The 12,821-nt window shown below is 37.5% G+C and overlaps 1 protein-coding gene across 12 annotated transcripts in view; it reads left to right on the top strand.

Moving 5' to 3' along the window:
• Positions 1-12,821, top strand: part of ADD1 (adducin 1) — a 65,378-nt gene that overhangs the window by 18,143 nt on the left and 34,414 nt on the right. For all 12 annotated transcript variants that reach the window (XM_032987343.2, XM_032987342.2, XM_032987346.2 and 9 more), the window contains exon 2: positions 12,476-12,688. In XM_032987343.2, coding sequence (XP_032843234.1) covers positions 12,494-12,688 — 195 coding nt within the window. In that variant the 5' untranslated portion in view covers positions 12,476-12,493. The remainder of the gene's footprint in view (positions 1-12,475; positions 12,689-12,821) is intronic.

Raw genomic sequence — 12,821 nt, 5'->3', positions numbered from 1 at the left:
ATTGTAATATGTAAGGAATATACCAATACTTTATTTCAGCCTGAAAAGCAAAGGTGATATGCTTATGCACTTTCAGTTTGCCCTTGCTTCAATGTGTCTCCAAATCAGGATGTGTAAGAGCTGTTAGTAAGGTTTAATAATTGCTGGTGAATGAAGAAGTTGAATTAGAGTATTTCAATTTTGCAGTCCTTTTAGTAGAACTCCTCTGTAGATCCCTAAGCTCTGTTTACACAATCAGAATAAACTGCAAAGCAGAATCTGATAATTCATGTGCTTGGCTTTTAGAATTTCAGTTTCTTAATAGACTTTTTTGATGAAAAAAAAACCAAAACAAAACTTGTTTATTATTTAACTCAAATAAGTTTAGTCTCCACGTTTAGATGTCTTGCGGTTCAAAACTGTACAGAATATTTTCCTACACCCCTCTTTAAACATTTCAGTTTCAGTCTTATAATGAGCAGTAATAGTAAATTGAAAGTTTTTCTTTAGATATGGTCTTTTCTATACTAGAGGCAAGATTGAGAAGCAGTGCCTTGTTGTCTTTGTTCATACATGTCCATAAGCAGTTCACCAGCATTGTGGGTGCGCCACCTTGACTGTTACTGACCTGTGGGGTTCATATATTCAGACTGTAAAGTGTCCTCCAGTTGTCTGTCATAATTTCTATGGGTGACTTGAGCCCTTGGAATACAGTGCATCAAAATTTGCTCTAACATTGTCAATGCAATTATATACAAAACTAAAATTACCTGGCCTTTGGTTTTTCTGTATCTGATCAGTTTAAGGGTTTGTCCCAGGAATTCTGTTCCAGAGGGTAGTGCCCAGATGGGTAAGTCATCAGATTCTTCGTTCTAGGTTGAAAGATGTTTTCAGTGTTTAACCTCAATCAACTTGAAAAAAACCCCAACCAAACCCATAAAATAGATCTCATGCTTGTATAAAGTGAAATTGTGGCTTTAACAAGTCTAGGGCAGTGTTTTTACTATTTGTGTATAACTGAGGGGAAAAGACTAACTACTTTTCTCTCCTCTGTAAATAAGTCAAGATATAAAATGTCATCCAGCTGTTCTGGAATAAGTTATTTTTTTCAGAATAGTTCAGAGGGTTAAATGACATTGTTTTGTTCATTGCCAGCGTGTTTCAGAAATCTCATCCCCTACTATTCAGTCTACATGAAAATAACTGGATACTGGCCAAAATGAGGCCACTTCGTCTATGCACTGCTGCATTTCATTTGATCCTTTATGCATCATGATACAAATATTTTAGATGTGAATACTTAAAGTTACTGAAATTTCTTGCCTTTTTAAAGTATCAGAGAAGTATCTATATTCCTGTTCAAAAATGAGTTTTAATTTCTTCTGTCGTTTGTAGGAGCCTTGTTCATTTTGCATATTTTGCTGAACAGTGAGGTAGAAAGAAAATCTTGATGGAAGAAAGCTTCTCTGTCCTCTTGTCTTTGCACCTAGAGTGTGTGTGTGACTTTCCTTTAGACAACTTGAAACTCATACTCTGTCCTGCATTCAAATGAGCTCTGGAGCTTCTGCATTCTGGTAAAGCTGCTTACAAACTCCACAGTTCCCATGCAGCGCTGCAGCCTCTCCACTGCTGTGGGGAAGAGCCTGTGCTTTGTGCTCTTCCTCTTGACCTGCTGTGTCGGAAGCATCCCCAAGTTTGATGGACAGTGGTAAAACCTTTTCCTGAATCATAGGTCCTGACTTAGTTCTCATTTTTGTCTAAAACCACTGGTGCAACCACTGCATGTCTCCCTGAACTTGCTATTCTGTGAAGCAGCAGTAGACTCGAGTAAGTGCCACCTATATGTAAGCAGATGGCTTTCCTTCTAGGGGACTGTGAAGTAGTGCTAAGGAATTTGGGGACTTTGATTTTAAGGGTCTTGTTTCCTAGGAAAATCTGATTTCAAATGTGCGTATGTGTAAATTAAGGAAATTTTCTGACCTGATTTATTACATTGGCAAATTAAACATTTAATTTTGCTTTAGTCAGTTTTGGCTCTTTGAGAAACTGAGGTGTGCATTTGTGTTTTCCGCAAATCTGGTGTTAGATTTAAAAGTATAGCAGCTTTTGTAACTTCAGTTTAAGGCCAGTGTTCATTTTTGGGTCAGACATGCTGATCAGTTTGTGTCAAGCTTTCTAAATGCTTCTTGGATAAAGCTGGGGCCCTGCCCTTGAAAAGCTGGTGATCTGATTTGACACGTGTTCAGAAATCTGAGGGTACAGGCTTATTGGGACGTTTGGTGTGAGGCTTGGGAGGTGCATATGTGTTCACAGAAACCTAAAAATAAGCAGTATTTGTGCTAAATATCTTTATTTCTATGGGCTCATGACCCTGATGGCAAAAATAAATATACATTTGTTTTCTGGTACTGCCGCCACCATCCATGAATACTAATAGTGGAAAAATATTTGAATTTTATATTGTCTTGGCCTCAGATACTTTCTGCACAATTAGAGGATGAAAACAAAAATTAGTGACTTGACTCATTCTTGTGTAGTGCTGAGTGGCGTGCATAACTGAGTATGTGGCATCAGGAACAATTTAATGTAGCAGTAAAGCAGGCTGGAAAAAATATTGGTCACCAATGTTTTCTGTTCAACAAATTTTATGGTTTTGTCAATAAGACCTAGAGATGCCACCTCTCTAGTGCAAACCTTTTTATTCTATAGGCTGTTAAATTTTTTTAAAGTTAAGTTTAATCTAAGCAATTCAGTTTCAGTGGGTTGAACTGGTGAATGCATCGAAGAAGCCAGTGAGAGAAGCTAAGGTATTTGGGAAGTTCTGTAGTCTTTGTCACTGAAATTTCTCAGGTAAGGTATGCCTGAATTATTTGGATAGGAGATTTGTACTGCAGAAGATCATTAAAAAAATAGTAAGACATGTCCTACCTGATCTGAGGGAAAATTTGCCCTAATTGCGAGTCTGATCAGTTTGACCTGAGTGCAGGAGAAGGATTAAGTAGGATTTTTTTGTTAGTGTCTCTGAGTACTGATGCCTTCTGTCTGACATTCAGTCTCCAGCTGTCACCAACCTACTAGCAGAGGAAGGTGCTATTTTACATAAAAAAAAAAAAAAAAAAAAGGTGCTAGAATACTAGAAGTGCTTTCGAAGCTGCAAATAACATGAGGATATTGTGCATGTGGGAACTTACTTTTTCCTAAAGCCCAATAAGGAAGGGGAGGTTCATAGATTTCAGAAGTAGACAGGACTGTAATCTCAGTGCAGACAGATAGCAGAAGGTATTCTGGAAGTTGGATTAAAACTTGCATTTTACAAAGACTTTCAAAGCAAAGTTATTGACTCAGTATTGTATGTATATGGTTAGGAAACTTCCATCTCTATTCAAGGGCAACTGTGTCTGATATTCACTCCCAAGTGTTAAGTCTCTCCATACTTTTGTTAGCAGGATAGAAAGGCCCTGTCACCTCTGTGATCAGTGAACCTTTCTGGTTAACCAAATAGGCCAAGCTACTAATCCCCACAAGTTAGTCTTTTATTCTCCAGATCATTTTTGAAGCCTTTCCTTGAACTCTGATATTTCATGTCTTTTTTTTGAAGTGTGTACATAAGAACCAGAAATAATATTCCAGTAGTGGTTTTTTTTTTTTTTTTCAAAGTTAGGGAAGATAATTTTGCTGCTTGGTTTTATTTTACGATTATAGTAGACCAACTGGCCACAGCATAATCTTTGCAATTCCTACACAGCGATCTATGACAGCTCCTGAATTCAGTTCTAATCTTGCCTTTTCAGCACTGAGTAATTCTGGCTTAATTTTTGTCTCCAGTTATAGTCCTTTGCAATAACTGAGTTAAATAGAAGTTTGTGATATTACAGTATTAATTCTGTAATTCTTTGTGGTTTTTACTTGAGAAGCTTATTTGAATTGGAACTCAGATTTCTGAAATAAGATTGCAGGCAAATCAACTTCTGTGGTATTGGGCAGATTTTTATTTGGCAGTGTAATTATGAGGACTCATTTTGGGGCTCTAAGTCAAGGTTCAGTGTGTAGATTTCAATTTCAGTGTTGGAGCAACTTCATAAATTTATCCGAAAACCATGCTGCTGCTCTGAGCCATAACACGTGGCCCTCCTTTGGACCCTCTCCAGTCTGTCTGCGTCTTTCCTGAATTGTGGAGACCAGAACTGGACACTAGTGCTCCGGACGTGGCCTGACAAGCGCTTGGTACGTTGGGATGGTCACGTCTCTGTCTTTGCCAGTAATGCCCCCGTGGATGCAGCCCAGGATCCGATTTGCCTCTGTCGCTGCAGCAGCGCGCTGCTGGCTCCTGTTCAGCCTGTTGCGCACCAGGACCCCCAGGTCCCTTTCAGCAAGGCTGCTCCCCGGCCACACAGATCCCAGTCTGTCCCGGACTCTTTGGTTGTCTCATCGCAGCTGCAGGACTTCGCGCTTGTCCCTGTTAAACTCCATACTGTTCTTGCTAGCTCACTCTTCCAGCCCCTCCAGGTCTGTCTGGAAGCTGCCTTTCCCTTCTGACGCATCCACCTCACCACTCAGTGTGGTGTCATTAGCAAACTCGGTGGTGGAGCTCTCAGTCCCATCATCCAGATAATTTAGATGTTGAACAGTGCGAGGCCCACTGTTGATCCCTGGGGGCCCCCTACTTGTGACAGGCTGCCATCCCGAGTAAAAGGCATTGATCACCACCCTCTGAGTACAGCCTGAGAGCCGTTTTTTTGCCCATCTCACAGACCATTCATCCAATCTGTATCTTGCCAGTTTGTCGAGGAGAAGGCTGTGGGAAACAGTGTCTAGTGCTTAGCTGAAGTCCAGGTAAACAACATCCACTGCTCTCCCCATGTTGACAGAAAAAGTTATTTTGTTGCACAAAGTGAGGTTAGTTTGGCATGACTTGCCTTCGGTGAATCTGCGCTGGCTTTTAAAAATCACCTGCTTCATTTGGCTGTGGGAAAGTTGGACAACCTGACTTAGTTATTGCTGTGCTTTTACTGTGGCTCCTTAAGTGTTCTTTTAACACAGTGGCCTAGAATTAGCACGATACCAAAAGTAGGTTTTGATGTTTTGTTTCTTAAGTCATATAATTTCCAGGACTATGTTTTGGTGGAGCGGCGGGGAGAAGGGGAAAGTGTATGTTTGGTTGGTTGGTTGGTTTGTTTTGTGGGGTGGTTTTGTTTTGGTTTTGCTCTGCCCCCCCAACTTACTCTAGGTTATTCTTCCTGTTCTAAATACAGGATCTATAATTTTTCTGTACAGATAGAGAGTGCCAATTAAAGAAGGACTTACTACTATAAGTATGTGGTGTAAATTAAACATTTTTTGTTGATCATAGGTTCTTTAAACAAAGAAAATGGTAACTTTTTTGGCAATTGGAAAGTAGTTTGGTATTTGATATGGTAAAATGCCTGTAGCAACTGCTATTTTGGCAGTTTTGTTACACAGATTCTTGCCCTTCATAAATATTTGGAAATTTAGGTCTAATTTGAAGCTCTTTTATTCTTTGTTCCTAACCATTTTTAGAGATTTTTTTAAATGTAAACATTGGAAATAATAAGAAATGTTAATGAGCTTCAATACACAAGTCATGATGTGTCTTAGAAATAGGTATAAATGTTGTATGTTTTGTATGGTCTGAGGTTTCAAGTTTACCCAAATAAACTTTTGCCAGTTCTTTATGTAACCTTGTTATCACTTGCAGCCCACTGTGCTGGGCCACTGATTCCAGTGTTTTGGAGAAGGTAAAAATGGGAAATAATTGCTTAGAGAGTAGGTGCATTTCAAGTAAGTTTTTGGGATTTGGTCTATTTTTTTTTTCTTATTCTCTAACATGGTTTGTTTCTTGAACTACTGTCATAAGTACTAAGACATGACATTACAGATATAAAATACAATGCTTTTGGTCAGATAAACTTATTTTTTGATTTCTCTAAATTTTCTGAGTCCAGTATTTAACTTGCATCGTCTCTGTTAATAAGCAAGATGATGGTGCCTGCATTCAGTACAAGATAAATAACTGTTCTTGTTCGTGAAATAGTCTCTTCCTGTTTGAAAACAAAGAGCAGAGGAAATTCTGAAGATGCATGAGTTTAGGAGCATTTGCTAAAAAAGATTATAATTGTTCTTGATGTTAAGTGCATTGTCTAGTAAGCAGTACAGTCATGATGTAGTTTCTTTGTTCTTAGACTTCCCAAGATAGTGCCAACTTTTCCTTTTAAAGTTCAGTAGGAAACATTTGAAATGGCAAGAACAAACTCGGTGTCATTGGTGCCAAAATGTTCTCGTTGAAAATTATGGAAATTGTAGTGCAAATCATAAATAATTCTCCTATTACAAAATTAATATAATTTTTAGAGGAGCAAATTTTGAAAAATGTTATTCTAAAGTAAAGGAAAATTGGAAAAAATACAGAAAGTACCAGAATATTAAGCGGTAACAGTGCAAATTTATAAACAGTTTGGGTTTTTTTCACATACCAAGTGATAATGAAACCTTATTTTCTGTAGATGGATGTTCTGCTTCCTCGCCATCTCCCCACCAACTGAGTTTCGCATGAGCTGGGTCAGTTACCTCTCGGGCTTCTTGCTGCCTGCAGTGCTGCACCACCCCAGTGCTGCCCAGCCCTTTCCCTTCCTCTTCCTCCCTCCTGTCACCTCATGACTTTTCCCTGGGCAATAATTTCAGCTCTGTAGCTTTCCACAGTCATCCTGACTCTCTTTCCTGAGCCATAAAATTACTCTGTCTTTTCTCTGTTCTTTCCCTGTCCTCTGTTTTCATCCAAACTAGAGCTCCCTTCCCTCCTCTTGCCGTCGCGCTGCCTGACTTGTCACTCACATGAGCCTTTTGGATAACTTTACTCCTCAAAAACTGCTGATTGCACAACAGCAAAGAAAGCAAGTTATTTTAATTTGTTTTGCTACCCCGTTGTTCCTTCCCCAGTAATTTCTTGTCGAATCTGTTTTCACCTCTTATACCAGAACTATGCCACTGAGAGGAGATAACTTTTTGAATGAACTGTCAGAAAAAACTGGATGCAAAGCAAATTACTATATCGTTGTCAAAATAGGTCTCAGGAGCTGTATGTTCTGGAAATGGGTAACCTTGATCTTTGTTGCTAGTGATTGGGATTGTATTGACAGTTGAGAAATGTGCTGCTCATTTACTTTGCAAATTTGTTACAAGGTCCCATACAAATGTTTTGCTTGCATGTTATTTTGTACAGAGAAATTGTAAGCTACCAGGAAGAGGACAGGTTTTTGGTTATGTTTTTTTTATTCCCATCTGAAATGACTTGATTTCATAAGGTTTTGATCAGATAATTCTCCTAAATTTAATAAATAAATAAATAATGGTAGGGTTTATTTTGCATGTGTTGTCTTGTGAGTTGATTGTGTATTTTAAATTTTAGAAGTCCCTTAGACTCCCTTGTCTCATCACAACCTCCTTCCTGCCTCTCAGAGTATATTTTTGTTCTGAATTGGCCTCAGCAGACTTAAAGCTGCGTTGGTGTGCAGAGGTTCACTCAGTCTTTTGGTGTCAGTGGAGCCTTTAGATTAGGTCAAATTCCATTTATTCCAGCCTTAGTAAAAAGAATTTCCTCTGGGTGTGGAGGAGCGAAAAATAACCCATTGCAAGTTATTACAAAACAAAACCAACCTTTGATTGCAAAAATTAATTTCTTCCAAGAAATGTAGTTATCTGGTCCCTGCTAGTGTACCAGCTGTGAGACATTTTAAATCTTCTCAAGATTCCTGTAATATTCATGGTGATGATGATTCAGGTGAGAAACGCTGAACCTATAAATTACCAGAGTCATAAGTACTTAGATCTGTTCTAACTTCCAGGTATTGAAATTAGCTTAATATTAAAGTTTTAAATATGTTTATTAACTACAAGGAGATGCCAGCCCAAATCCAATGTTGTTTTCTAAAATTATTTTACATAATTTTTTAGATTTAAGGGTTTGAATGTTTTATGCGTTCTTAAGTTATTGTAAATTCTTATTGGGTATTATTCACTGTCTTACCTGTTTAAATTTATGTAGCTATATGTGCATCATCTAACTCTCCAGATTGAGTACTGAGGAACATAAGCTGTTTAAAAATTGAGATTTTTCTTCTTTATGGATGTCAGTGTGAACAATTTTATGGCGTTCCTGTTCTAAAACGTTCTTCTTTTGTTTAAGCTAAGTTCTGCAATACCACCTCCTCCTAGGTGAATCCTGTGACAAAACTCTCTTGGGTTAGAAGAGGATGGAGAGGAAGGGGATTTTGAAAGATAAATGTAACCTCTAATACTAATTTCAGAATGTCTTTTGTAAACAGTGCTTGGTATCTGTAAATGCACTATAAATTTTAGAACGCTGGTTTCCTGACAAAAACGTGTATTTAATGAACAACCTGTTTAAAAATGCTTGCATACATATATGCGTACCCTGTGATAAATACGATATGCTGTGAGTTGGCTTGGTGGCTCTCATTTGATGTAGTGGTTTATTGAAATTTCTTGGTATTATACGTACACATGTATTAGAAGAACGGATCTAATTGTTTTAGTTACTACACAGTGTGATTTGGATTCTGATTCCCCTCCCCCGCCAATAAGCACTGTTTTCTCTGACAGTGTATTTATATTTGAAAATAGCTGGTTCTGAGAGAAGGGCTTTTTGTGCACTTATATCTTCCAGCAGTGGCTTTTTCGGTTAAGGGTGTGGCTCTTTCTGACAAGTTATGTTAGAACAGTCTCTCGCATAAAAACACTTATCACGGCAAAAAGTTCTTTGACATTACAGCTTATCTTACATGGGGGCTGTAGTATACTACATCAGAAAGGAACTGTCTGTACTGAAGTTGTGGGTGTGAAGATGCTCTTAATTTTTTTCTTTTTTTGTGCTGCCTGGGCAGCCTGTTGTGATTTTCAATATGACTTTCCAGTTTATAGAACCACTGGCCATTTCCCAGTGTGTGTTCAGCTTAAGTGTTCAGACTCCTTTTATTTATTTGTCAGTATCCATATTACTGAAGCTCTTACTGGAGAGTTCATCACACCTTACTCCCAAGGGGGCTTCTGAGGAAACTCATAAATAAATTTCAGTGGGTTGTGCAAAATGTTGTCAAACACATCTGTTTCTAATTCAAAAATCAACAACTTTATCATCAGTATCTGACAACCATTAAAATAAACAATTACTATTACAGTTATGTTAAAACAGTTAATTACTAGACCTTGGGGGGGGAATGCCATTAATTTGGGATATCTACAAAACTGAGCTATGAAATGGGTATTTAATCTTAGATATAAAATGATCACTTAACAGGAAATTCAATGTTTAACATTAAATTATTGCTGCTACATAGTGTTGAGGCAGTAATAGCTTCCCAGGATCCTCTTGAATGCCATTTTATACTTGGATGAAAGAGTATACAATTTGGCAATATACTCTGATCCCATTTTAATGTTACCTGTGCAGGCTGTTAGGGACCAGCTTCTTTCCAGTGTGAGTAAGAAAGAGTGAAGAGAAGTAATTAATGTATGCAATTCATTTGGAAATAGTTTTTGGTACTCTAAAATGGAATTAGTGTAAATAATTCAATACGAAATTATGTTTGCAAACGTGTGTGCACTTCTTTAAATGACACTGCACATACACATTTGCACAAGATGCAATGTTACACTTAAATATATTCTGGAAATTGAATGCTTCAGCAGGCAAGAGCAAGTCATTGTTCTCTGCTAGGGCTGTAAACTCAGACTTGATAGTTTTCCCTTGCTTTGCTTTAAAGTAAATACACATTTAGGGCTACACTCAACAGAATGTGGTATAAATTCTGAGCTACCTGAGCTGTTTGGTTTGCCTTTATTTGTGGACCTGCCCTTGCGCTGTTTCTCAGCTCACTGATTCCTTGTGACAAGCAGAGGGTGGTGAATTTTGGCCTTAGATTGGGCCAAGTGAGCTATTATTGTAAGAGAGAGAGCCACATGTTCGGATCTGCAAACTGTCATTTTTTCGACATAAACCTGGATATAGAGGCTTTAGGATAGCTAATAGAACTCGGATGAGGGGTGGTGAAAAGTGTTAGTGGGCCTTCAAAAGCATTTTTGAGGGATGAAATGGCAGATGGTGTGGGCTGCAGTTTGTGAGGAGGAAGAGAACTTGGAGGGTGTGTGTTAGGCTCCTTTGCTATAACTTCACTTGCTTAAAACTTTCTAGGTCTAATACCTGAAAAGGTTTTCCATGCACATAAAAGCATTGTTTCGTCTTGCTATACCCTGTATTTCTTCCTGGGTGGAGGAAAGCTAGTAATTAAAAGAAGCTGTAATAATCAAGATGTATATATGTACGTACTTGAAAGAAAAAAATCTGACCATTACTTCTAAAGCCTGAACTGATTGGTTTAAAATGAAATAACTTCAAACAGTGCAGAGGTGTCTGTGTGTGTTTATTTAGCAACTCAGTGGGTGTAAATCACTGAGCATCTAAAACTTGAGTGTCTTGAGTGCTAATGTAGATTTTTGATTGTAGTATTCCCTTCTTCGGAGTCAAGAAAAATACTTTGCTCATTGTGTTCAGCTGGTTCAGTTCAGTAAATTGTTCATTCTGAAATACATCAGTTGAGTTTTGAACCATGTTTTCTAATGTAAGAATTAAAGATGATGAGATCTGCTAATTCTGAAGTCTTGAAGTAGATAATTTTCTTCGCTGCACTGATTTTTCTTTAACATAATCTGCATTTCAAAATAATATAAACTTGCCTTTTCCGTGTGCATCCACATCTGAGGTGGTTTTAGCTAATAAATATGCAAGTAAATTCCTAATCAAATTAAAATCCACAATCAAGTACAGTTTAAGATGTCACTAAGAAAAATCTAAAAATGGTAAAAGAATACAGACATATATCAAAATTCACTAGTTATGTAGAAGACTAATCATTACTTAAATGAAGATACATACAATCTTTCCAACTGCATAGCAAAAAATATTGCAATGATTTGATAATATCAGCAGATTTTACTGGTACTAGTCTTTGCAAAACTGAAGATGCATAATGAAACTGACTGTTTTAATTGGGGTGGTTCTCACTGTGTGAACCCTAAATCTAAAGCAGTAGTATTGAAATTAGTCTGTTTTACCTACTGTGATGGGGTGCTAGATTCTGCTACTTTATTCTCTTTATCTATTCTTCCACCTCCAGGAAAAGGTCTACTGGCTTTTCTCAGCTCATGGTTTTAATAGAGTTGCTAAATCGCATGGTTGCTGAAATATGCAAGGGATTTCAACCTTGCATATTTTGTGTATAATGTAAATAATTGCAGTTTGCTGAACTAGCAAGCCATTCAGAGTTAAATATTCTGTTCAGTGAAGTACAGTTTGTGTTAGTGACATTTTGTCTAATCGCATACAATATGCGAATAAAAGAAATATTTTCTTCGAAAGCTTAATTTTAATTTGATATGTCAGATGATCAGGAGTCAGAGGTTTGAGTCTCAAGGTGTTTCACGGGTGGCTTTATTGAACCAGTTGCTTGTCAGTGGAAAGCTTCAAAATCTTCTAAAAAGGATTTCGGAATGAAGGTTATAATATTGTGCCCAGGAAACTGGTATAATGTTACACAAAGGGATTCTTGTGAGTGAAAGAAGGATGTGTGTATGAGCAGTACCAGCTGAGTTTTCAGCCTCTTCAGATGATACATGCAGTTACTGATTACAACACGTAAAGCTGAAATGAACCCTGGCTTGTGGGTGGGGGTTGTATTTGTGTGTGTGCTTTCCAGATTCCAGAACGCATATGCTAATGTAGTGATGTGCATGCTGCTGAATGAACAGAAAATAAATATGTTTGTGAAAAGTATACCTCAGGTTGCAGAGTGAGTATTTCTGAGTTTATCTCCAGAAATGTGTTCGCAATCTGAGCATATTTGGTGGGATTGATGCTTCATATTAATGAACATGTGTAATATACTATTTTCCATCGTGATTTAAAATCTGATGTATGCAGTGTTCTTTTCATTATCTTTGCTTTAACTGTTTAAGTATAAATAAGATTTTTAAAAAGGCCAAAACAGATAACCCAATCAAAGAAACAAACAAAACTAAAACAAAACCAAGGAGTTTAGAGTTCACAAGTCATTGCCTGTGAGCAGGTTTGAAGGATTTCAGTGCTTCTGAAAATCAAGCTACGTAGAGAGCTAAAGAACTGGAGGTTAAATGGCAACTCTTGTATTAGCTTTGTGTAGCACGTATGTGTCTAACATATTTGACTTTTCATATATTCTAGCCTACTTTTCTAATCTTGTATTTTAAAATCTTTTTCTCCTCTGAAATATTGCTAGTTAATTGCACAAACATGGTTTCTGTGTTTGGGAAGCCATCCTAATTTTAGAGGGAATTGAACTGTTGCTCTGAAATAAGAAACATCTATAAAGTTCTTAATTATTTCCTTGCTTGATTTATTTATTCCTCCTCTTTTCCCTCCTCTTCATAGGTTCCTTAAAACTGTGCTATGAATGGTGATTCTGGTGTGGGGGTGGTGACTTCACCACCTCCAACAACAGCCCCTCATAAAGAGAGGTATTTTGATCGAGTTGATGAAAATAATCCAGATTATTTGAGAGAGAGGAATATGGCACCTGACCTTCGCCAGGATTTTAACATGATGGAACAGAAGAAGAGAGTCTCCATGATTCTTCAAAGCCCAGTAAGAAAATAAAATTATCCCTCTTTAAAGTGATAAATTTATTTTTTAATATCCTTAGGGAATTGGAGAATTTTGTGTTATCTTGTATCAATTTGAGCTTTTATGTGGATGGCCTCTCTTCTAAAGTATCCTA

Source organism: Tyto alba, unplaced genomic scaffold (assembly GCF_018691265.1).
Source record: "Tyto alba isolate M040663 unplaced genomic scaffold, T.alba_DEE_v4.0 Super-Scaffold_6, whole genome shotgun sequence".
Classification (NCBI taxonomy): Eukaryota; Metazoa; Chordata; class Aves; order Strigiformes; family Tytonidae; genus Tyto; species Tyto alba.
Note: the sequence above shows the minus strand (reverse complement) of the source record. Positions and strands in the feature narration are given on the sequence as shown.